Here is a 22,795-nt window from a genome sequence, read left to right as displayed (position 1 = left end):
GAAACAATACATTTGTGAAAGCAAGATTTCTGAGATGGTATTAGTGTCGACCAACAAAAGCAACATTTCCTACAGTAGGTCTACTTATTCCAGGAGTAACCCTATTATCTCCATTATTCTGCATAATAGTTCCACCAATCTGGCTTGCAGCCTCTGCATAAGTGACATGAGTGATTTTATATATTTGGGCCTCTCAAGCCTCTTACAACATTTAACCTTGACATTGTTCCCACATTCACCATAAATAAACACAGAGTTACACATGGAGTAAAACAAACATACAGTCAATAATACAGTATAAACAAGTCTATATACGATGTGAGCAAATGAGGTGAGATAAGGGAGGTAAAGGCAACTTAAGGCCATGGTGGCAAAGTAAATACAATAATGCAAGTAAAACACTGGAATGGTAGATTTGCAATGGAAGAATGTGCAAAGTAGAAATAAAAATAATGGGGTGCAAAGGAGCAAAATAAATAGATAAATTAAATACAGTAGGGAAAGAGGTAGTTGTTTGGGCTAAATTATAGGTTGGCTATGTACAGGTGCAGTAATCTGTGAACTGCTCTGACAGTTGGTGCTTAAAGCTAGTGAGGGAGATAAGTGTTTCCAGTTTCAGAGATTTTTGTAGTTCGTTCCAGTCATTGGCAGCAGAGAACTGGAAGGAGAGGCGGCCAAGGAAAGAATTGGTTTTGGGGGTGACTAGAGAGATATACCTGCTGGAGCGTGTGCTACAGGTGGGAGATGCTATGGTGACCAGCGAGCTGAGATAAGGGGGGACTTTACCTAGCAAGGTCTTGTAGATGACATGGAGCCAGTGGGTTTGGCGACGAGTATGAAGCGAGGGCCAGCCAACGAGAGCGTACAGGTCGCAATGGTGGGTAGTATATGGGGCTTTGGTGACAAAACGGATTGCACTGTGATAGACTGCATCCAATTTGTTGAGTAGGGTATTGGAGGCTATTTTGTAAATGACATCGCCAAAGTCGAGGATTGGTAGGATGGTCAGTTTTACAAGGGTATGTTTGGCAGCATGAGTGAAGGATGCTTTGTTGCGAAATAGGAAGCCAATTCTAGATTTAACTTTGGATTGGAGATGTTTGATATGGGTCTGGAAGGAGAGTTTACAGTCTAAGCAGACACCTAAGTATTTGTAGTTGTCCACGTATTCTAAGTCAGAGCCGTCCAGAGTAGTGATGTTGGACAGGCAGGTAGGTGCAGGTAGCGATCGGTTGAAGAGCATGCATTTAGTTTTACTTGTATTTCAGAGCAATTGGAGGCCACGGAAGGAGAGTTGTATGGCATTGAAGCTTGCCTGGAGGGTTGTTAACACAGGGTCCAAAGAAGGGCCAGAAGTATACAGAATGGTGTCGTCTGCGTAGAGGTGGATCAGAGACTCACCAGCAGCAAGAGCGACCTCATTGATGTATACAGAGAAGAGAGTCGGTCCAAGAATTGAACCCTGTGGCACCCCCATAGAGACTGCCAGAGGTCTGGACAGCAGACCCTCCGATTTGACACACTGAACTCTATCAGAGAAGTAGTTGGTGAACCAGGCGAGGCAATTATGTGAGAAACCAAGGCTGTCGAGTCTGCCGATGAGGATGTGGTGATTGACAGAGTCGAAAGCCTTGGCCAGATCAATGAATACGGCTGCACAGTAATGTTTCTTATCGATAGCGGTTAAGATATCGTTTAGGACCTTGAGCGTGGCTGAGGTGCACCCATGACCAGTTCTGAAACCAGATTGCATAGCAGAGAAGGTATGGTGAGATTCGAAATGGTCGGTAATCTGTTTGTTGACTTGGCTTTCGAAGACCTTAGAAAGGCATGGTAGGATAGATATAGGTCTGTAGCAGTTTGGGTCAAGAGTGTGCCCCCCTTTGAAGAGGGGGATGACTGCAGCTGCTTTCCAATCTTTGGGAATCTCAGACAACACGAAAGAGAGGTTGAACAGGCTAGTAATAGGGGTGGCAACAATTTCGGCAGATAATTTTAGAAAGAAAGGGTCCAGATTGTCTAGCCCGGCTGATTTGTAGGGGTCCAGATTTTGCAGCTCTTTCAGAACATCAGCTGAACGGATTTGGGAGAAGGAAAAATGGGGAAGGCTTGGGCGAGTTGCTGTGGGGGGTGCAGTGCTGTTGACCGGGGTAGGAGTAGCCAGGTGGAAAGCATGGCCAGCCGTAGAAAAATGCTTATTTAAATTCTCAATTATGGTGGATTTATCAGTGGTGACAGTGTTTCCTATCTTCAGTGCAGTGGGCAACTGGGAGGAGGTGTTCTTATTCTCCATGGACTTTACAGTGTCCCAGAACTTTTTTAAGTTAGTGTTGCAGGAAGCAAATTTCTGCTTGAAAAAGCTAGCCTTGGCTTTTCTAACTGCCTGTGTATAATGGTTTCTAGCTTCCCTGAACAGCTGCATATCACGGGGGCTGTTCGATGCTAATGCAGAACGCCATAGGATGTTTTTGTGTTGGTTAAGGGCAGTCAGGTCTGGGGAGAACCAAGGGCTATATCTGTTCCTGGTTCTAAATTTCTTGAATGGGGCATGTTTATTTAAGATGGTTAGGAAGGCATTTAAAAAAATATCCAGGCATCCTCTACTGACGGGATGAGATCAATATCCTTCCAGGATACCCCGGCCAGGTCGATTAGAAGGGCCTGCTCGCTGAAGTGTTTCAGGGAGCGTTTGACAGTGATGAGTGGAGGTCGTTTGACCGCTGACCCATTACGGATGCAGGCAATGAGGCAGTGATCGCTGAGATCTTGGTTGAAGACAGCAGAGTTGTATTTAGAGGGCAAGTTGGTTAGGATGAGATCTATGAGGGTGCCCATGTTTAAGGCTTTGGGGAGGTACCTGGTAGGTTCATTGATAATTTGTGTGAGATTGAGGGCATCAAGTTTAGATTGTAGGATGGCTGGGGTGTTAAGCATGTTCCAGTTTAGGTCGCCTAGCAGCACGAGCTCTGAAGATAGATGGGGGCAATCAGTTCACATATGGTGTCCAGAGCACAGCTGGGGGCAGAGGGTGGTCTATAGCAGGCGGCAACGGTGAGAGACTGGTTTTTAGAGAGGTGGATTTTTAAAAGTAGAAGTTCAAATTGTTTGGGTACAGACCTGGATAGTAGGACAGAACTCTGCAGGCTATCTTTGCAGTAGATTGCAACACCGCCCCCTTTGGCAGTTCTATCTTGTCTGAAAATGTTGTAGTTTGGAATTAAAATTTCAGAATTTTTGGTGGTCTTCCTAAACCAGGATTCAGACACAGCTAGAACATCCGGGTTAGCAGAGTGTGCTAAAGCAGTGAATAGAACAAACTTAGGGAGGAGGCTTCTAATGTTAACATGCATGAAACCAAGGCTATTACGGTTACAGAAGTCAATCATGTTCCCCTCCTCACATTGTTTCTTTCCTTTGCACAGAGCCACTACATGTCCCATTCTTTGGCATTTAAAACACCTTAATGGAGGTGGGACAAACTCTAACAGTAAAAGCCAGGATGCTCATCTGTACTTTCTTAGGTACAACCTTCTCAAACATGAATAATATGGACAGGCTTTCACTTCTTTGCCTCTCTTTCTTACTGAACAGCCTTTTGGTTTCAACCATTATGCCCCCCCTCTACATTTTATTTTATATAATCTAGGGACATAGATAAGAGCTTTCATTGTCTGTTTATATGCCCCCTTTATTTATCCTACCTTTCTGACTTGGTGTACAGGGAGAGAACTGTAAGAAAAGCCCATGTTCTGAATTCTGTCGCTGTACATTTCAAAAGCGCTAAACTAATACTAACGACGTCTGTCCTAGTTCACTCATTAATGTCATAATCAAAATTACGGATTGCCTCTTATCTGCTTGTCGTCCCCTTATGCCATAGTTTGTACATCTCAATTGTCATTAGAAACCACATTTGTTTAAACAACTTAGCCATTTCAGCTATGTTTTAAAAAAAAGGCAGTACATGAGGCTGAATTAATAACGGTTTTGCTGCCAGACAAGGTTCTGCTGATAGCCAGGTGTAACAGTGGTAAAATGTTGGGATTACCGTTGGGGCATCTATGTAACCATAACAGTTTGTGGGCACCGTTTGTCACCGGTATAGCGCAATTAATTTATTGTTTAGTGGCTTTGTTGGCATGCATCCCACTTTTTCTTTTTTTGCCCAACCAAGATTTACATGCTAAAATCGCCACTGATTCCCGAGACATCATTCGTTTTGTTTTTCACTACCTTCACCCTCTTCACGGTCTCAACACTAGAACTGTCACTGCTATCAGCAGCTCTTGTAGCAGGGCCATTCTTTTTTTTATTTTACTTTTCACCACAGACGTCCAGGACTTTCATCATCCCCACCCATACCATCAGAACTATCATCCACGTCCTGCACAGCTGTTGCTAAAACCACCTACCAGAATATAGAACTACAGATACTATTTCGCTTCCTTGTTTGAAGTCGAACCTTGCGCGTCCAACTTTACGCATCCCCCAGAAAGTTCCTGTCTGCTTCTTCCTGGAGTGCTGCAGACACTGCAGGATTTTGTTCCAACTAGGCACCACACCGGACCAACTGAGCAAATTGATCAGTTCAATGATTGCCTAAATTCAACACACCTGGTCTTCCAGTTCGGTTACTCCAGGTCCAGGGTTGCATATTCCCGATTTACACTAACCCCGTATGTTGTGCACTCGTCGATTAAGTTGCTAAACAACCAACCTGTCTATAATGAACGGTGGCAACAGTCTGTGACCAAGCGTTCTATCCCCATAGCAACCTATTTGCATAGACGTACACATTTTCCTGTCAGCGTTTGCGCTGAGTCAGTAACATTTTTTAGTTCTTGTAAATGTATTATACTGCTCTTCAAATCATTATCCAAAACATTTTTCTCAAACAGTAATGTGAAGCTGTTATTGTAGTAGCTGTTCATGTCTAGTATTAATATTTCTGCACTTTTAGAACTGTGACGTCACGAATGTACATTTGTATATTTGGGCGGTCTGACGCATGCGCGCAGCGTGACATGGAAAAATTATCTTGAACAGCTGTAGCTACCATTCTTATTATGCCTCAGTGGTAGCTACCAAAAAATACTAGTAACTGTCTGCGGCTGTATTGTAGCCATCTGGAGGTTCTGTACAGGGAGTCGGAGGAAGCGAAATAGCTAGCTCGTGCCGCTAACTGTCACAATGTCCCTGCAAAGGTGTCAAACTGATTGGGAAGAAATTGACCAAGAATATCAACAATTACAGGTAGGCCTATGTGAAGCCTGTTTGACAGCTAGCTAACGTTAGTGCGTAGCGTGACGTGTACTACCGTCAGTTCGACAAGAGAGGAGACGATATAGCTACGATTGTCAACTCAGTTTAGTAGATTGCTAGGTAGCCTGTTAGTTCGTTTGCTAGCTAGCTGGTTCAGTTAACCTTTTGTCAAATTAGTATGCTGGGTTATCGGATAACGTTATAATTGTACACAATATTTTGTATTCAGGAACTTTCCAATATAATTATGCTGAACAAAAATATAAACGCAACATGTAAAAGTGTTGGTTCTATGAGCTGAAATGAAAGATCCCAGAAATGTTCCATATGCACAAAAAGCTTATTTCTCTCAAATTGTCTACAAATTTGTTTACATCCCTATTAGTGAGCATTTTTCCTTTTCCTAGACAATCCATCCAGCTGACAGGTGTGGGATATCAAGAATTATACAGCATGATCATTACACATGTGCATCTTGTGCTGGGGACAATAAAAGGCCACTCTAAAATGTGCAGTTTTGTCACAACACAATGCCACATATGTCTCAAGTTTTGAGGGAGCGTACAATTGGCATGCTGACTGCGGGAATGTCCACCAGAACCGTTACCAGAGAATTTAATATTCCTTTCTCTACCGTAAGCCACCTCTGTCGTTTTAGAGAATTTGCAGTACATCCACCCGGCCTCTCAACCGCAGGCCATGTGTATGGTTTTGTGTGGGCAAGCGGTTTGTTGAAGTTAACGTTGTGAACCATAACCCCCAAGTGCCCCATGGGGCGGTGGGTTTATGTTATGGGCAGGAATAAGCTATGGACACTGAACACAATTGCATTTTATCGATGGCAATTTGAATGCAGAGATACGTGATGAGATTCTGAGGCCCATTGTTGTGCCATTCATCCGCCGCCATCACCTCATGCTTCAGCATGAAAGTGCACTGCCCCAAGATCTGTATACAATTCCTGACATCTGAAAATGTCGCAGTTCTTCCATGGCCTGCATACTCACCAGACATGTCACACATTGAGTACGTTTGGGATGCTCTGGATCGACGTGTTAGACAGTGTGTTCCAGTTCCCGCCATTATCCATCAACTCCATACAGCCATTGGAGAGTGGGACAACATTCCACAGGCCACAATCAACAGCCTGATCAACTCTATGCGAATCAGTCAAATGACTGATTTCCTTATGAATTGTAACTCACTCAGTAGAATCTTTGAAATTGTTGCATTTTATATTTTTGTTCGGTATAGTATCCCGGGGTCTGCAAGTCAGGTTTACTTGAATTGGTGCAGCTAGCTACATTTTAATATATGGAAATTTGGCCAGTGAATGGCAAACGTTAGCTCGTTAACTAGCAATAATAGCTTGTTGAGGTCATAATAACAAGCAAGCAAACTAGCTAGCTCAGGTTGATAACAATGATTAGTAGCTAGCTAGTTGTTTTTATAGTGAAATCTCCCAAATTGTAACCTCGGTGCAGTTAAATCAGTCAACCAATGCAGGTATGTAGCAAATAAGGGTCACTTTACCCAGGGTGCAGTGGCTTCTTTCCCTCTCATTTCCTTCTTGACACCACTTGAAAGGACAGCATAAGTTAAAAATAAAATAATTGCCGATTTGACAGTCTTTGCTATCAACATATTTGAGTACAGATGAAACATCCTTCGGTAATTTATTTCCATTTTATTTATAGGAAACTCACAAAGTGTACAGACAGAAGCTCGATGAGCTCACCAACCTCCAGGCAACATGCAGCAGTGCCATTAGTAAACAGCGGAAGGGTCTAAAAGACCTCGGGCACAGTCTGTGCAAGTAAGTAGCCTACTCTTAGTGCTGTCAGTTGACACAGAATGGTTGTCTTATTTTCCAGTACCAAAGGTCCCCATAAGTAGGACCTGAGGGTTTAAAGGTTTAATTTTCTTCTACAGGTGCACAAAAACAAGTGATGAGAAAGAAACTGAACTGATCAAAGACATCCAAATGCAAATTAAAGACAAAGAGAACTTCTTCTTTGATATGGAAGCCTATTTGCCAAAGAAGAATGGGTCAGTGTATTTGAGGACTTGATTATTACATATTTTGGTTACAGATGTTACCATATGAGGGTGTCAAAGCATATTGTAAAATGTTTGTCTCTTTTCAGATTGTACTTAAATTTGGTGCTTGGCAATGTGAATGTAACACTTCTCAGCAACCAGGCAAAGTAAGTGTGCTTTAACAAAATATCTGTATTCAGTCACATCCCCATGGTTTCTGCTTATGACCCCCTGTTTGTTCTATTCTCTGGAGCAGATTTGCCTATAAAGATGAATATGAGAAGTTCAAGCTTTTTATGACAATAATCTTGATGTTTGGGGCCATAACCTGTCTCTTTTTGCTCAATTACCGGTGAGTTGGCTATGTTATGCATTTGATGTTTCCTTGTAGCATCTTTTAATGTTTCATCAAAGCGAAGTAGTTGTAAATGTCTGTTTTGTTGTTGCAGTGTCACAGATGAAATCTTCAACTTCTTGCTGGTTTGGTACTACTGTACTTTGACCATAAGGGAAAGCATCCTCATGAGCAATGGGTCCCGGTGAGCTACTAAGCTTTTTATGTGATTTTTATTTTATTTTTTAAAACTCTGTGAGATCAAAATACTTTACCAGTGTGCCTACCAAGTTATGCTTCTTTATTCTAATTCCACTCCATGTGTCCTTTCAGGATCAAAGGGTGGTGGGTCTCCCATCATTATGTCTCTACCTTCCTATCAGGTGTAATGCTTACCTGGTAAGTGCTTTATTTATTTATTTTAACTTTGAACACTTTCTTTGAATTGCTGTTGGTCAAAAGCAAAACATCTGTTGGCAGTTGACTTCAACGGTTTTCTGACATTCAGTTTGATTGATTAACGTTATCCCATCACCTGTATTGATTGGTTCCTCTGTTTGCTTCTTCTCAAAGGCCAGAGGGGTCCATGTATCAGATGTTTAGAAGTCAATTCCTTGCATTCTCCATTTACCAGAGTAAGCATCTACTTTTTCTATTTATACTGAACAAAAATATAAATGCAACATGTAAAGTGTTGGGCCTATGTTTCATGAGCTGAAATAAAATATCCTAGAAATCTTCCATGTGCACAAAAAGCTTATTTTCCACAAATGTGTTTACATCCCTATTAGGGATCATTTCTCCTTAGCCAAGATAATCCATCCATCTGACAGGTGTGGCATATCAAGAATTAAACAGCATGATCATTACACATGTGCACCTTGAGCTGGGGACAATAAAAGGCCGCTCTATATGTGAAGTTTTGTCACACAACACAATGCCACAGATGTCTCAAGTTTTGAGGGAGTGTACAATTGGCATGCTGACTGCAGGAATGTCCACCAGAGCTGTTGCCAGAGAATTGGATAGTCCTTTCTCTACCATAAGCCACCTCCAAACGTAATTTTAGAGAATATAGCAGTACCTCCAACCGCAGACCATATGTAACCACGTCAGCCCAGGACCTCCACATCCGGCTTCTTCACCTGTGGGATTGTCTGAGACCAGTCACCCAAACAGCTGATAAAACTGAGGAGTATTTCTGTCTGTAATAAATAACTTTTGTGAAGAGAAACTATTTCATATTGGGTGGGCTTGGCTCCCCAGCGGGTGGGCCTGGCTCCCCAGCGGGTGGGCCCCTGCCCAGTCATGTGAAATCCATTGATTAGGACCTGCTGAATTTATTTCAATTGACTGATTTCCTGATATGAACTGTAACTCAGTAAAATAGTTGACATTTTTGTGTGTTGCGTTTAATAGTCTTGTTACGTAGATATTGTGTTGAGGAAAAAAATCTAAAATAATCACAAGCAGCACAATACAGCCTAAATTACTGTAATGTAAGTGCATGTCATTGCTCAAACATTATTGGTTGTAAAGGTGTTTGATACATATTTTATTTATCCATCCTTTTGTTTTTCAGGCTTTGTGCATTTTCTTCAATATTACTACCAAAGTGGCTGCTTATACCGGTTACGAGCTTTGGGGGAGAGAAATCAGTTGGACCTCACAGTGGGTAAGATGAGCTCCTTTTCAGTTAGGAAAGCTTCTAAGGCTTGCTTATTGGTTATGACTTGGGAAACCTCCTGTGGGATTTTGAACCATTTACAAGACAGTTGTGTGTGTTAATAGTTGTTACAATAAAGTGGGCCACAAGCAACCCCATGACTACAAAAATGGGACGACGGTGGGGTTTTACCATTAAGCAAGTTGTTTTTCTTCCATGTTGAGTGAAATCCCAGTGGTCGGAATACCTTGCAGAACATCACACTCTTTGAATCTCAAGTTTTCCTTTCTACTGCCCAAAATTGCAATTATGATATACATTTTTCTAGTGTATTTCTATCTGGCTGACCACAGAGAGCTGATGGATAACATCTCACAATCAGTTTGCAGCTGCCCCTTGAACAGAGTATTGGTTCTGACATACAGAATGTTTAGCTCTGTTTTTGGTATAGCTTACTGTATTCTCCTTACCATAATGTGTCTAATGATTAACCTTGACAAAGCTTTTTAAACTGGATGTAAACTTTCTGTAGTTTGTGCCTTAGCGAATGTTAATTTTCCACCATTAGTAATGTATGCGTGTCTGTTTTGCAGAGGGGTTTCAGTCATGGATGTGGAGAGGGCTCACCTTCCTCTTGCCATTTCTCTTTTTCGGCCATGTAAGTCAAACACCAGACCACCACGCAGCTCCTAAATATGGGTTTAGTTCAGAGGTTGTTTACATTTATTCCACCTTTCTACTACTTTCAACTCAAGACATTGACGTATCAGGCTTAATATCTTTTCTCAACAGTGATGAACTTAAACACAATTGTATTAATTGGTCATCCAGGGATGAGGTCGGGTTAGTCTGGGTGTGTGCCAGTGTGTTTCACACAGACTGGGATGAGAGTGGGGTGGGGAGACAGTCAACTGAAAGTAAGAGGTTATTGCAAAATCTGTCACTGTTGTAAATAAAGTCTTGCCCAACATGATTGCAAGGCTTTAATTTTGTTCCTTATTCCAGTGAATAAGATGGTTATTTCTGCTGTTTATACATTTACATGTACACACTCCAGGGTAAGCTTCCATGCTCGTGGGCTTGAATAAGGTTTCAGGTCTTGGACTGAGCTTTTCTCTCTCTCGCTCTCTTTTTCTCTCCAATCCCCTTCACAGTTCTGGCAGCTGTACAATGCTATGACTCTGTTTCGGTTGGCAGGACATGAAGACTGTAAAGAGTGGCAGGTAAGGACAGAAATACTACCCTACAATCTCTAAGTCCATTGTTTTCAAATACATTACAGTACAACATGTCTCTACTTCCAGCCCGTCTTGTGCAAGCTCGTCTAGAATTTTCTTGTAACCTATGCTCGTTACAAGACTTCTCTCTGACGCTGGAAGTTTAACCTTGTGATGTCATTATACTAAATGTCATGAATACATGTCATTCCTAGTGCCTTTGTTTGTATCTTTTCAGGTATTTATGTTGGCACTGACATTTCTTGTCCTATTCCTGGGGAATTTTCTCACCACATTAAAAGTTGTTCATCAAAAGATCCAGGAAAATCCAGAAAAGGTGCAAAAGCAGGAGTGAGCGAGTCTGACTACAGCTCAGAACTCCAAGTGGCCAGTAACCAATAAGCAAAAGGGCACTTTGACACGCACAGCCGATGGAAAGATGGACGGCAGAGGGTTTGTGCCAGGAAAAGACAGAGCAGAGAGACCAATGTGTCTCGGACCGTGATGACAGCTGCAACATTAACCAATAATCTTGGCTGAGTGTGCTTTTGTTTCCGATAACCTGTCAATGTCCTTGCTACACATGCAATCACAACACAGAGCAGCTTTCGTCTGGCAGATGAACCACTGCGATCCTGGACCATTTGAGGCTTGATCCTTTTAGATTTAGTGAGTGGACAGACTAATTATGGTGTTGATGTTTTTAGGTCGGAGCATGAACTACATGTACAGAGAGCCACTCTTCAAACTATATGCAACTCAACAAAGACAAGTAGCATTAGGTCAGGGTTTCCCAAACTCGGTCCTAGGCCCCTCCAGGTGCACGTTTGAGTGTTTGCCCTAGAATTACACAACTAAATCAAATAATCTAAGCTTGATGATGATGATGATTAGTTGGGTATTTGAGTCAGCTGTGTAGTGCTAGGACAAAAACAAACGTGTACCCAGGGGGGACCCCATGACTGAGTTTGAGAAACCCTGCATTAGGTCATGAGAAAAGGTGAGTTTACCTACAAAGTATATGTACTGTGTGGTCATGTCACTACTTCACATAACTGTTATCGGTATGGCATATTCGAAAATGTCCAGGGCACAGCCATTTTTTCACTGTTATTTGTAACTACAAGTGTCTGTCGTTTTGATTTTTTTCAGTAAAGATGCATTGAACTATATATTTCTCCCCGGTGTGCTGTTGAAAGTTAACCCATTTGCTTATTTCTGGATAGTGACATGTCTATATTATATAAACTAAAGCCTGCTTCTTCTTTCAGCAAGGTACCAGCCAGACATAACTAATCATAGACATTTACACATTTTAACAGCAGCAGTTTACTACCATTGTTTGGGTTGATTTGGCAACCATAAATTACACAGGCATTCAATTTTTAAATGATGCGTATACTAATGATACTGACCAGGTTTGAGTATACAAGGCTTTCTCTTCTGTAGTGGTCTGCACCTTGCTTAGCTGAGTGCCTGGTGGTGTAACATTTAAGACGCAGTGGATTCGGCATAGAGACAAAAGTCCATATTTTTTAAATCCTGTAATCTGGTTCAAAATGATAACCCTTTCAATTAATTATTATTTGAGAGACTTGTCCAAATCAGGTTGTGCAAGACGATGCTGGTTGTTTGAGTTCACCTTGATCACAATATGCTGTTAAGGTCCACAACAAACAATTGCTGCTATGAGCACTGGTACTGTGAACAAATGATTGGCAATAATGTCTTGAGCACGAATGTGCTGGAGTGATCAAGTGTATATAACTCTGCTGACATCCATGGTATGTATAGTAACGCGTCCACTCTGAACTATGTACAATTCTCAAGAGTTTTTGTACCCATTTTCAGCATTTAATTTTTTACTGTTATTAGATGTGCATTTGAACAAAGTCTCAACTTTTATTACTTAGTGACAGGGCTTTCTAAATGCCTTATCTCTCACTGTAGCCTGTCACAATTGCGTGATGTATGTTTTTGTTCCATTTGGAATCCAGTGTTCTGTTTATTGGGGGAAATGTAAGGTCTTGGACTTTTAGTCTTGTTTTCATTTTTTTTTTAAATCTATTGTACTCTCGAAGGGAACCACTATTTTTGTTACACTTGTAGGAAAAAGCTAAAGCATGTTATTGAATTTAACATTTTGGTCTAATGGTCAGCTGTCAAATCTGCCACAATGCAGTACACAACAGATCCTATTTCCTCATGTATTGTTAGTTTGGTTGAATGTTCATGTCATGGATTGTCCTGTCATAAGACTAACTTGTGCCTGAACGTACACCTGTAACAAGAGACACTGGACAAAATCATTTAATTTATGCTGTCTCTTACTGCTTTTTCACACTGTATACATGGCTGTAAGACAAATAAAACATCTGATTCAAATATTTTGTCATGTCTTTTCATTATGTTTAGTTGTGGCATTTAATTGATTGGGCTGATTTATTTTCAACATGACTTATGTTAATATTGAATCAGCTTCGCTTGATGGTAGCTGTTCCCTCTGGGGGAATATACTTATGTCAGAGCCATTTATTTACATACATGGATATCTATGGCTCTGTGTAATGTAATTTTACAGCTAGAAAATCATGTGATGTGTTTCTTTCCTAAACATGCATATCAATCAGCATGTCCATATTATTCAGTTATCTAAGTAGGAAACACTGCCTTGTCTTTTTTTTATAGCAACCACCACTAGTGGGCACTGTCATTTAACTTAGTGACCTGCAATAAATATTTGTTCAGACTCCAGCTTTGAAAGGAGCTCATTTCTAACAGCTTTCAACCACAGTAGTAAATTGCCCTGACAATATAAAAGGTGCAGCATCACATTGTACTCAGAAGATGGTGCACTGTGTATCAACATGCTTAGTAAGCACAGTCACTGATTAGTACTTGTCATCCACTGCAGAAAGGGTAAGCCGCTTACATAAACATATGTAATGGATATTTTCCCTGAGTAGGAGGTATCCATTAACACAACTTCCTGAAACAAATCTTGCCAGGTGATAGTGATCAGTGGACCAGAGCTGTGAGGAAGAGTTATTCAAGGTAACACAGTACATTAAGTAGGTCAGTGCCTCGTCCTAGAAATGGAACTGCTATAAAAAAAATGTTTTACAAATCACCCACTCAATGATCGTGAGAGATGTTAAAAAATAAACACCACAAAAGGCCAGCAATAGGCATAAGTTCTTTATAAAAGTAAAAATAGAAATTCAGTAATTGATAAAAGGATATTTGAAAAAAGGTATATGAAGTACAATCTCAATCTGCTTTTATATGCCAATTTACACCCTGGTCTAACGTAGCTAGTAATTAACAAAACCACTCTAGAATCCCAGGATAGACCTTGTGCCCATAGAACTAGCAGGAATTCCATCTCTATCCTAGCAGATCTTAGTAGATATTAGTTCAGTGTTCAATATCATTGTTCAGATACCAAAGGCATGAATTGGTTGGGGATAGAACAGGCTCTTCTTAAAATTGAATTAGGATGACCCAGGATGTGGCAAGCAGTTGTTTATAATAGACAAGCAGCAGAATGTGTAGCTTTGGCATGTAAGACCAGAGGACAGTGTCCCCTGTTGTGTCAATGGACTTCAAGCCTCTGTCCTGTCACTAGAACGAGGTCACAGGATGACACAATGCCTCTTCTTCGTACGTTGTCTTGCTCTGCGGGTTGATGCCAGGGCTTTTTTGGTGGCATCTCTGAAAATGTCCTCTACGTTCTCCCGGTATTTGGCTGAACACTCTAGATAAAGCTCAGCACTCATATGCCGCCTGGTCTCCTCACCCTGTGGAACCAAACAATGAGCAGTCACTGGATGACAGGGAGTACTGGACCAGAATTGGAGACTGGTAAACAGGGCAAAGCAGAGAAGGTTTTCTAGGATCAAGCATTTGAAAGCCATTATCCATAATTCAAATGAAATGGTTAAAGTCAAAGCACCACACCTCAAGTTATGTGTATAAACCCTGTCATCAGGGGGACAGGTTGATCCTCACCTGTGTGTAAGTAATGGGAGCCTGGTCCATGGCTTTGAGCCTCCTGGTACGCTCCTTATCCTTCCTCAGGTCAGTCTTACAGCCAATCAGAATGACAGGAACATCGCGACAGAAGTGGTTCACTTCCGGGTACCACTGTGTGAGACAGCAGAACACAATAGTGAATGTAGAGGTAAGAGGTCAAGGTAGGAAGGAGCTCAAACTGTCACATTGGGATTACACTCGGGATCATGGTGTTTGCATACTGTGTGTGTGTACTGTTTTCATATTTTCATTGACTGGACCCATAAACAATTAACAATAAGTTTCATCAATGACCAAACAGAGGAAACAGATACTTATAAAATAGCCTACAAAAATACTACATTGACAGGTTGTTTGGTTTGGCTCTACGTCCACCCAGGTATCGGTTCTACAAGTAGGCGTGTTTACCCCCTCCCTTGCTGTAATGTTTTGTGCTTACAAAGTCTCACTCTGACTGCATTCCCCTTGACTTTATCACATGGCATGCATTTATGGCTCTTTATTGACATCTCCCTGCTCATTGAGGGAGGCTTCCAGCACATTCCCGTCTGTTTTTCAGGCCAAGCCACTGGGGTCAAAGTTCATGTTCTCTGGTTGAGTCACAAGTAGCGAGCAAAGTCAAAAGAATGTACACAGTCACATCAAAGTCAATCTCCAACAATCATTCATCAAATTCCTGCCTAGATGTGATGTCTAACCACTTATAAGTGGTGAACTCGCAATCCCTTTCCCACCTCTCTGTGGTGACTAATGTTGTGCTTGTTTATTTGTACCGACAATACTCACTAGATCTATTATGCACTGTACCGGGATCCTAGCAAAACATGCAGGCCCTTAAATTCACTGTGGTTAGCTGCTTACTTAGCGTTGGCTGTTGTTGGGCAGAATATGAATGTCATTGGCTGTCACTGGATAATGTAATATCGTAGATGAATCATGATCAATGAGCTTACCTTGATTAAGACATTTTCAAAACTGGTGGGGTTGGTCACATCATAACAAACTAACACCAGGTTGGCATTCTGGTATGAGAGTGGCCTCAAACGATCGTAATCATCTTGGCCTGAAAAAATGGACAAACAAATACACTCAATGTAAAGTGTTTGGTGAACTTATAGAAGGAAAAAATAGATAATATTACACCCCCCCCCTAACAACCTCTAGTAATAAAATGAGTTTATACTGAACCATGTTATAACCCGTTTTAAAACCACATCCTGGCTTCAACTTCCTTTCCCTGTCAAATACAGTGGCTGTTGCGGCAGTTAGGCTAAGATAAACCGGTGACTCACAGTGGAGACACTGCACTAGGACACGTGATAGGTTGTCCTTGGAAACACCAAAATCAGCCCCCAACATAGTAAGCAGATCATTCTGCCACTGTTATTAGTCAATACGTGTAACTTACATTTCTAGAGGGGAGTGGTTTGCAATATCCAGTATTGATAGAGAACAAGTATAAAGTCATTTCTGAAACTAACTTCTCAGGCAGCCAAGTATTCCACAAGTCTTGATAAAACCATAAAATACAGTGTACAAAACATTAGGAACACCTTCCTAATATTGTGTTACACCCCGTTTTGTCCTCAGAGCAGCCTCAATTTGTTGAGGCATGGACTCTACAAGGTGTCGAAAGCCTTCCACAGGGATGCTGGGCCGTGTTGACTCCAATGCTTCTCACAGTTGTATCAAGTTGGCTGGATGTCCTTTGGGTGGTGGACCATTCTTGATGCATACGGGAAACTGTTGAGTGTGAAAAACCCAGCAGTGTTGCAGTTCTTGACACACTCAAACTGGTGCGCCTGACACCTACTACCATTCCTCGTTCAAAGAGACTTAAATCTTTTGTCTTGCCCATTCACCGTCTGAATGGTACACATACACAAGACATGTCTCAATTGTCTCAAGACTTAAAAATCCTTCTTCTTCTTCTTCCCCTTCATTTACCCTGATTGAAGTGGATTTAACAGGTGACATCAGTAACGGATCACAGCTTTCACCTGGTCAGTCTATGTCATGGAAAGTCAGGTGTTCCTAATGTTTTGTACACTCAGTGTATGCTGGTATAGAACCACATAGTGGAGGTGTCAAAATACCCATAAAACCTGGCGGTCAAAACAGTGAAATGGTTCCAATAATTTTTCTACCATTAATTTTTCCCATAGGGGATTTTAGAAACACTTAAAATAATGGCTGTGTTTTGTGATCCCTTACTGAAGTCACCTGCTAAATCCACTTCAATCAGTGTGTATGAAGGGGAGGAGACAGGTTAAAGAAGGAGTTTCTAAAAGTGTTTCTAAAATCCCCTATTGGAAAAATGTCTGGTGAAAAAACGAATGGAACCATTTCCTTTTTTGACCGCTAGGTTTTATGGGTAATATGACTCATACCGTGGTACTCTATTTGTGATTTACAATATCCATAACAACGAGCTGAAAAACTAGAAAATCAAGTTTGACATGATCTTAATCAAATAGTAAACTATTCAACAGAATAATGTTATTATTTAGAAGCTATTAGATTTTCAATTCAATATCTAGCCATTTGAGCTGATAATCTGAGGTTTCACTGACAATGTCTAGTTTAAAGTATCAAAGAACCACTCAGATGCAAATACAGTTACAAACATTATTTCTATAGATGAGCCTCCACCACATCCTCTGTCACAGCAGCTTTCTGCAACGCTGCTGCTTGTCATTGCATCAGTGCTGTGAGAGGGCAAGGTGTACTCAGTGAGATGTCGCGTCATACTCATAGTTTACAAAAACAATGTAATCTACTACAGCCAGACAGTAAATCTACAATACTCCATTATGACATTTCAACAAAACACATTGCTTGGAGAAAATGTTTCCAGTCATAGAGAAAGTCATGCCACATTTTCAGTTCTCATCCTCCAGCAAACTAGTCCCATGTTTGTTTTTACTGTTTATTCTCCAGAAAACAAGAGGATAAACAAGTCACAATATCTTTAACTGATGGCTATATTAGTCAATAATTTAAAGCATTTCAGAATCTCTGTTCTGAACCCAATGCTTGGATTGCACTGACCTGACACAATTCTATTGTTCTATCTAGCTTTATGTTCCACTTAGCTGATCAAAGATATGCTACTATGCTATGATATCTGCTCCAGCATTACAGGCAAGATGACTCCACACCCACACTCCACACCCACAGAACAACGATCCACACCCTACATACCTGCCCATTGTGCAGGAACAGAACCCTCTTCTTTATCTATAGATACTTAATAATGATTATGTTGCATAGGGGACCTTACCGGCTGTGTCATAGAGGTTGAGCCGAATCTCTTTCCCTCCATACGTGACTGTGGTGACATATTTCTCAAACACAGACGGAGCATACTTCTGTTAAACGAAAATGACAAAGGGAGAAAGAAATTCAGTATTTCAATCATTTTGCATTTCATCCACGGGATACTGGAAATGCACATAATTGAGACAATGTAATTCAACCAAAACTGGATACAGTGCCATAGATCTTGAAAACATGTAATGCTCTGTCTGGGATAATTTCTTAATTATGTTACAAATCATTATCTTTGGAGAAGGAAGTCTATATTTAGAATAGTGTTACTTATTTGTGCTAACTTACCATGACTTCTTTTGGGAGAGTTAATTTAGTGAAAAATGAATATATTTGCATAGTCTAAACTGTTTATTCAAAAGGTTGTTTATGCTGGAACTGACAGTGTTGGTATTAGAGTCTTAACTTGAATAATGAACTAAGCATAAATCTGCTGACCAATAATGGAGATGGCAATAAAATAACTTGTTTTATTTGTATTAAGAAATAAGTTAGTAAGATTAGTGATATAAACAATATACTTTTACATTCATTTCATGGTAGAGTGGAGATAATCATGAGGCTACTTTCCTGACAGGAACAAAATCTGAGTATTGCTTGGTGATGTCACCCTCAAAAGGGCACAAATGAATAATGCCTGCATAAGTAATTTTTTTTTTTTAAAGGGTGATTACTTTAATCTAAAACAATTATGTTCATAAACACACTTACTTCCTTACTCTAATAAGCAAACATCTCAAGAGATGCCACTAGATGCCATGTTGTCCTTACCTCTGGAAAGTCTCCTTTGGCATACACCATTAGAAGGGATGTTTTCCCACATCCCCCATCACCCACAATAACAATTTTTAGTTCTTCTCCCTTCTTAGCGTTGCCATTGCTAGTCATAGTACCATTCTGTGTCATATCTAGAGTCCAACAGGTCGCAGTCAGACAGAAGTCAGGATAAAGTCAGTCCCTCCCAACTGAGTCTGAACACATGTCAGTTCCACCCAATTAATTTATAATGAGAACCTGGCTAAGTGGGAAGAATGAGTGTCAACAAGAGGAACAAACCAAGCTCAGTCTCATCTTGAACAGGTGTCTCACTCTGCTCTGTTCACCACTTAATGGTCCTTTCCAACTTCAGTTATTTCCTAGTGACCCTGAACACCCTTCTCTTCCTAATCAATTTGTTCACTGAAAGCGTCTCTGTGGTAAAAGCTCAGTCACGCAATAGAGTCAGTCTACAGCTGCTCGCTCTCTACCGCTCTGTAGTCATCTGGCCTGTTCCATCACATCACTGGGTGGGGGTGGGGCTGAGGCTCACACTGAGGCACTTCCTCTATTTAGAAAGGTGTGTTTAGTGGGCTGTAGAAGAGTTCTGAGTAATTTGCTCTGCTCTGTGCTCTCGCCTTCCCTCTCAGAGCAGAAACCAATGTTTTTTTGTTTTTTTACCTAGGAAAGTCATTTAAGAACAAAATCTTATTTTACAATGACAGACTACCCTGGCCAAACTCTCCCCTAACCCAGACAGTGCTGGGCCAATTGTGCGCTGCCCTATTGTGACTCCCAATCACGTCTGGTTGTGATATAGCCTGGGATTGAACCAGGGCCTGTAGTGACACCTCTAGCACTGAGATGCAGTGCCTTAGACCACTGTGCCACTCAGGAGCCAATAATGATCAGTGGCATCTGAAGTATTTGTGCTCTGTGAGCACAAAGAGCTATAACTGAGTGGACTCTGGGTTAGCTGGGGTTAGGATCACACACAGGCCTCGTAACATTTGACTTGACCTAGTAACCTGTGCCTATACCTTAAGAGCGCTCTTATTTTATACTGAACAAAAATATAAAATGCAACATGCAACAATTTCAAAGATTTTACTGAGTTACAGTTCTATATAAGGAATATATATAAGGAAATCAGTCAAAATAAATGAATTAGACCCTAATCTATGGATTTCACATGACTGGGAATGCAGATATGCACGGTTGTGATGCCAGTTGGACGCACTACAAATTCTCTAAAACGACTGAAGTGGCTTATGGTAGAAAAGTTAACACTAAATTATCTGGCAACAGCTCTGGTGGACATTCCTACAGTCAGCATTCCAATTGCACACTCCCTCAAAACTTTAGACATCTGTGGCATTGTGTTGTGTGACAAAACTGCACATTTTAGTGTGGCCTTTTGTCCCCAGCACAAGGTACACCTGTGTAATGATCATGCAGTTTAATAAGCTTCTTTATATGCCACACCTGCCAGGTAGATGGATTATCTTGGCAAAGGAGAAATGCTCACTAATAGCGATGTAAACTAATTTGTGGAGAAAATTTGAGAGAAATAAGCATTTTATGCGCATGGAACATTTCTGGGATATTTTATTTCAGCTCATGAAATTTTACATGTTGCATTTATATATATATGTTTTTTGTAATTTACCACCATGGAAGAAAAGGTTCTTCTTTGTGTTGATTCATACAGTATATCACCCTGTGTGGTTCTAGTCTGGGTACCAGTCAGTTTTGCTGACATTCCATGAATTGTATTCCATGTTGCATGCCAACGTTTAGCATGACAGGGGTGGCAAGGAGAAAATGATAGCTAAACAGACTGCTACACAGACTGTGGTTCAACTAAGCCCCTTGAAATTATAATGAAAATGTGACCACTAGACCAATAGTATATTGGCATCATATTTTTCTTAGAGTAAAGCTACAATGTATTTTAAAATCATAATCTCTGAGTCTACTTAATTGTCTCAGATATCAAAACCATCAATGTCAAAAACTCAAAAGAAAACATAACAGACATCTGATTAATTTATATTTATTTGCAGTTCAAAATTATATTTCAATGAACATTTTGAAGGAGCAAGTACATTTGAAACACAATTTCTTTAAAATGGTAGCAGGATAACAATGATATTTTGATTCACATTTAATAAAGAGAAATAGCCTACCATTGGGTTGTTTTTTATGTAAATGTTTAAAAAATGTATAATTGTATGTAACAATCAAACTACTGTTTCATTGTCACCTACAGGAATGCCATCAAAAGGACTATTTCAAGTAGGTCTGTCATGTAGGCTTCCCGACATGCAAATGTGTGTGAAAAGCAATACAGAGAGAGAAACTCAATAAAACATCTATTTAGTTTAGATAGCATATACAGTTCATGGAAAAATAAATACAGACCCAGAGAAAATACACGCAAAATACACACAATAGGTCAATCTATATATGTACATTTTTATATCAGCATATTTTTCTAATCTAAATAACAGATCAACGAATCATGGAACAACGAATGGGATGTATGTGAAGTGGAAAGTTAGCCTATATGAATAATAGCGTTGGCTTTTCTTTTATTGCATCAATAAACCTTCAATATTCACAATAAATTGGAGTAAAATAATGTTTAAAATCCCAATAGGCCACTATGGCCTCTCTCTCCTGTCCATTTTGGACTGTGTGTGATTGGTCACGCTGTAACAGTGGACATGTTGACAGCCTCCACAGAACGATTACAACATTAATTCTATGTGATTTGGATAGTGTTGGAGATGGAAATCAATTGTTTATGCAACCAAATGTAAATCTTAAAATGTTATCTTTATTTTCCTGTAACATGCTTAATCACAATTCATGAGCTAAAATGCCGTCGTGCATCCAACATAAATCAACGGGACTCCTACAATGTTGATAAATGAAAAACCATCCATATAATCTTTTATATTTCTGTGGAACTGAAAACCAGATTAGAAAGGACAAAAAACATGCGATTATAAAAAGACGTGTTTAAATTATTGCCGATTTAAATGGTTGTTGGCCAATAGATTGTGTAACATTTAACAGTGCTTTAAAAAAATGAAGATGATCTAAATTACCCCGGGTCGATTTATTTGTAGGTACGTTTTATTTTGTCTATAGGTTACAGGCTTTAATTGTTGGTTGAATAAGGTTTGAATTCATTATTCTAAATTAAATACTCAATGGGATTTGAAGTACGCTTTCAAACGTGCAGAACCTCTCATTTTTCTGTTTTGACAAATACATCCTGACAAAAACCCTATCGAAAACAACAGTATCGATTAACTGAAAACCAAAGAATTATAAAACGAATATAGTTATGCTGTCATTGAAAACACTAATCATTTGAACTATTAACTTTTTAAAGGCCTAAATACCTTGCCTAAATATAACAGCTTGACATACAATGGTCCGAGAGTATAGGCAAATAAATATACCCTACTGTGCTGCGAGCAGTCGGTCTTCTGCACAAGAGGCCCATTCCCTTTTTTTTGGGTGTGCTTTAATGTGTTCCTTCTCTGCTTGCGTAATAACAGCTGGTCGGCTTTGCCATACAACAAGCCTTTACACTATGATTCAGTCGGATTTAACAGTGCTCTGTCGGTCATAGAATAAGACATTTGGGTAACACTTTTTTATTTTCACATTACTTCCGCTCTAGCTGCTTCAATAATAGCAAAAACATGGTCTTCAATAATTTGAGCACTGAGGGAGCGGATGGAATGGCCTGCATGTTCTATTCTCTACAAGAAAGGCCCATCGATTGCTGGTATCTGGCTTGCCCAACGCGTCTATTTTGTTTTCAGAGGGTGTAAACAACAGTTTGTTGGATGCATGGTTTGCGGCGTTGCATGGAGCCTCGTGACCTTATGGTTCGACACTCCTTTTACCCTGGGCCATTTACGCAGCAATTGTGCAATAGGAATTGAGCCCTGCCTGGAAATACAAGCTCCTCTACAGTTGACTAAAACATTTCCGACATGTAGACTATTTCTCTGTTTCTGAAACATAAATTAGGTTGTTTAACCGCTGTGTTAGTCAATCTTAATCGCATGATCAACATAATCCATGGTATATTCATTGCAACTGTAACCAGAAGAGTTCAACTCGAGACAC

General features: G+C 40.3%; 2 protein-coding genes across 3 annotated transcripts; one reads left to right on the top strand and one right to left on the bottom strand.

Moving 5' to 3' along the window:
• Nucleotides 1–5,011: 5,011 nt before the first annotated feature.
• LOC112257583 (transmembrane protein 120B) lies at nucleotides 5,012–12,904 on the top strand. Its single transcript, XM_024431256.2, has 12 exons — nucleotides 5,012–5,253; nucleotides 6,960–7,078; nucleotides 7,195–7,311; nucleotides 7,410–7,469; nucleotides 7,559–7,654; nucleotides 7,752–7,841; nucleotides 7,970–8,035; nucleotides 8,210–8,271; nucleotides 9,219–9,311; nucleotides 9,896–9,960; nucleotides 10,457–10,525; nucleotides 10,758–12,904. Exons 1-12 carry the CDS (start codon nucleotides 5,191–5,193, stop codon nucleotides 10,872–10,874), a joined length of 1,017 nt encoding a protein of 338 aa, XP_024287024.1. The 5' UTR covers nucleotides 5,012–5,190; the 3' UTR covers nucleotides 10,875–12,904.
• Nucleotides 12,905–13,704: 800 nt separating this feature from the next.
• Nucleotides 13,705–22,301, bottom strand: LOC112257584 (rho-related GTP-binding protein RhoF). 2 transcript variants are annotated; one of them, XM_024431259.2, is made up of 5 exons: nucleotides 22,122–22,301; nucleotides 17,838–17,925; nucleotides 15,508–15,617; nucleotides 14,531–14,665; nucleotides 13,705–14,319 (listed from the first exon to the last, which is right to left on the bottom strand). In XM_024431259.2, exons 1-5 carry the CDS (start codon nucleotides 22,158–22,160, stop codon nucleotides 14,155–14,157), a joined length of 537 nt encoding a protein of 178 aa, XP_024287027.1. In that variant the 5' UTR covers nucleotides 22,161–22,301; the 3' UTR covers nucleotides 13,705–14,154. The 2 variants fall into 2 exon arrangements, with proteins under 2 accessions (XP_024287027.1, XP_024287026.1); XM_024431258.2 differs by lacking the exon at nucleotides 22,122–22,301 and adding an exon at nucleotides 18,656–19,156.
• Between the last annotated feature and the right edge of the window lie 494 nt (nucleotides 22,302–22,795).

This window comes from Oncorhynchus tshawytscha, linkage group LG09 (assembly GCF_018296145.1).
Source record: "Oncorhynchus tshawytscha isolate Ot180627B linkage group LG09, Otsh_v2.0, whole genome shotgun sequence".
Classification (NCBI taxonomy): Eukaryota; Metazoa; Chordata; class Actinopteri; order Salmoniformes; family Salmonidae; genus Oncorhynchus; species Oncorhynchus tshawytscha.
This window is presented reverse-complemented; position numbering and strand designations above follow the sequence as displayed.

What these genes read in the sequence shown, in the direction of transcription:
- LOC112257583 (XM_024431256.2), top strand. Translation starts at nt 5,191, where the DNA reads ATGTCCCTGCAAAGGTGTCAAACTGATTGGGAAGAAATTGACCAAGAA. An exon ending in CTTCTCAGCAACCAGGCAAA is followed by an intron (nt 7,470 to 7,558) that starts GTAAGTGTGCTT and finishes TCTCTGGAGCAG; the next exon opens with ATTTGCCTATAAAGATGAAT. An exon ending in TGCATTCTCCATTTACCAGA is followed by an intron (nt 8,272 to 9,218) that starts GTAAGCATCTAC and finishes TTTGTTTTTCAG; the next exon opens with GCTTTGTGCATTTTCTTCAA.
- LOC112257584 (XM_024431258.2), bottom strand. Translation starts at nt 18,790, where the DNA reads ATGACACAGAATGGTACTATGACTAGCAATGGCAACGCTAAGAAGGGA. An exon ending in CCAAAGGAGACTTTCCAGAG is followed by an intron (nt 17,926 to 18,655) that starts GTAAGGACAACA and finishes TTCGTTTAACAG; the next exon opens with AAGTATGCTCCGTCTGTGTT. An exon ending in TTGAAAATGTCTTAATCAAG is followed by an intron (nt 14,666 to 15,507) that starts GTAAGCTCATTG and finishes TGTCTCACACAG; the next exon opens with TGGTACCCGGAAGTGAACCA.